This window comes from Merops nubicus, unplaced genomic scaffold (genome assembly GCF_000691845.1).
Source record: "Merops nubicus isolate BGI_N331 unplaced genomic scaffold, ASM69184v1 scaffold3520, whole genome shotgun sequence".
NCBI classification, from domain to species: domain Eukaryota; kingdom Metazoa; phylum Chordata; class Aves; order Coraciiformes; family Meropidae; genus Merops; species Merops nubicus.
In genome coordinates this window covers 16,828-17,853 of record NW_008581965.1, presented here as the reverse complement: position 1 = coordinate 17,853, position 1,026 = coordinate 16,828, and the positions used below count along the sequence as shown (strand labels likewise).

The 1,026-nt window shown below is 40.7% G+C and overlaps 1 protein-coding gene across 1 annotated transcript in view; it reads left to right on the top strand.

Annotated features, from left to right (window-relative positions):
• Positions 1-68: 68 nt before the first annotated feature.
• Positions 69-1,026, top strand: part of LOC103768902 (cytoskeleton-associated protein 5-like) — a gene marked incomplete at both ends in the record, with an annotated part of 17,770 nt that continues 16,812 nt past the window's right edge. Inside the window, 2 exons of the mRNA XM_008936068.1 lie at positions 69-158; positions 267-431. Coding sequence (XP_008934316.1) covers positions 69-158; positions 267-431 — 255 coding nt within the window. The remainder of the gene's footprint in view (positions 159-266; positions 432-1,026) is intronic.

Sequence of the window (1,026 nt, the reverse complement as noted above, 5' to 3'; positions counted from 1 at the left end):
TTAGTGTCAGCTGTGTTAGTGAAGGGTGGTTTGACATTTTTGTTTGCTTGTTTTTCCCTTTTCCATAGGTTGTTCCAACAATCCTGGAGAAATTTAAAGAGAAGAAGCCTCAGGTGGTGCAGGCACTGCAGGAGGCCATTGATGCAATCTTTCTTACAGTAAGTCAGAGTGACAGTTTGTCCCCATTGTCTGAAAATTGGTCTCTGATAGTGATTTTACTTTTCTTTCTTTACTGAAACTAATGACTTCTCCATCCAATACTGTAGACCACGTTGCAGAACATAAGTGAAGATGTGTTGGCAGTGATGGACAACAAAAACCCCACAATTAAACAACAAACATCCCTTTTCATTGCAAGGAGCTTCCGTCACTGCACACCTTCTACGCTGCCAAAAAGCCTGTTAAAACCTTTCTGTGCTGCACTTCTCAAGGTAAAGCAGGATGGATGAGTTGGTACTTCTCTGGCACTGGCTTGAGCACTGTTGTGAAGCATTGGATTGTTTTGGGAGAAGGAGCCTTTTTGGTAGTGTAAGGACTAAAGAGTTCATGTGCTGTGTAGCTCTCGGAGTCAGTTTTGTCTGATGTCAAACTTGAAGATGACTCTCAGTCACAGGAACAGTTTAGTCTCTTATCTTCTCTGAAACTGAAGGTTTCCCAAGTTTATAATAGATGGAGACACTGATATGCAGTTATTAAACTGTTGGGCATTGTGCCACTTGCTTCTTGCAGACATCTCTAGCAAGCTTTCGTTGGAATGCTGCCTACAATTTACCATGAATAGAAGAACCATCATTGATTCATGCATTGCAGTTGCACTAGAGCACTTATCAGTGTAAATGATGATATATACTGTTTTTCTCATAGCAAAATAGCATTTTGTTCTGAGAAATATCCTTGACTTAAAAAATTGGGCAGAGTTGCAGAACTTCAAACACCTTGTGAACCTTCCTGGCATTGCAGTATCTATTAAAGCATTTACCCTCCTTGTGGTGTGGAAGATCCAAAGATGGGGAAATTGGCTATATC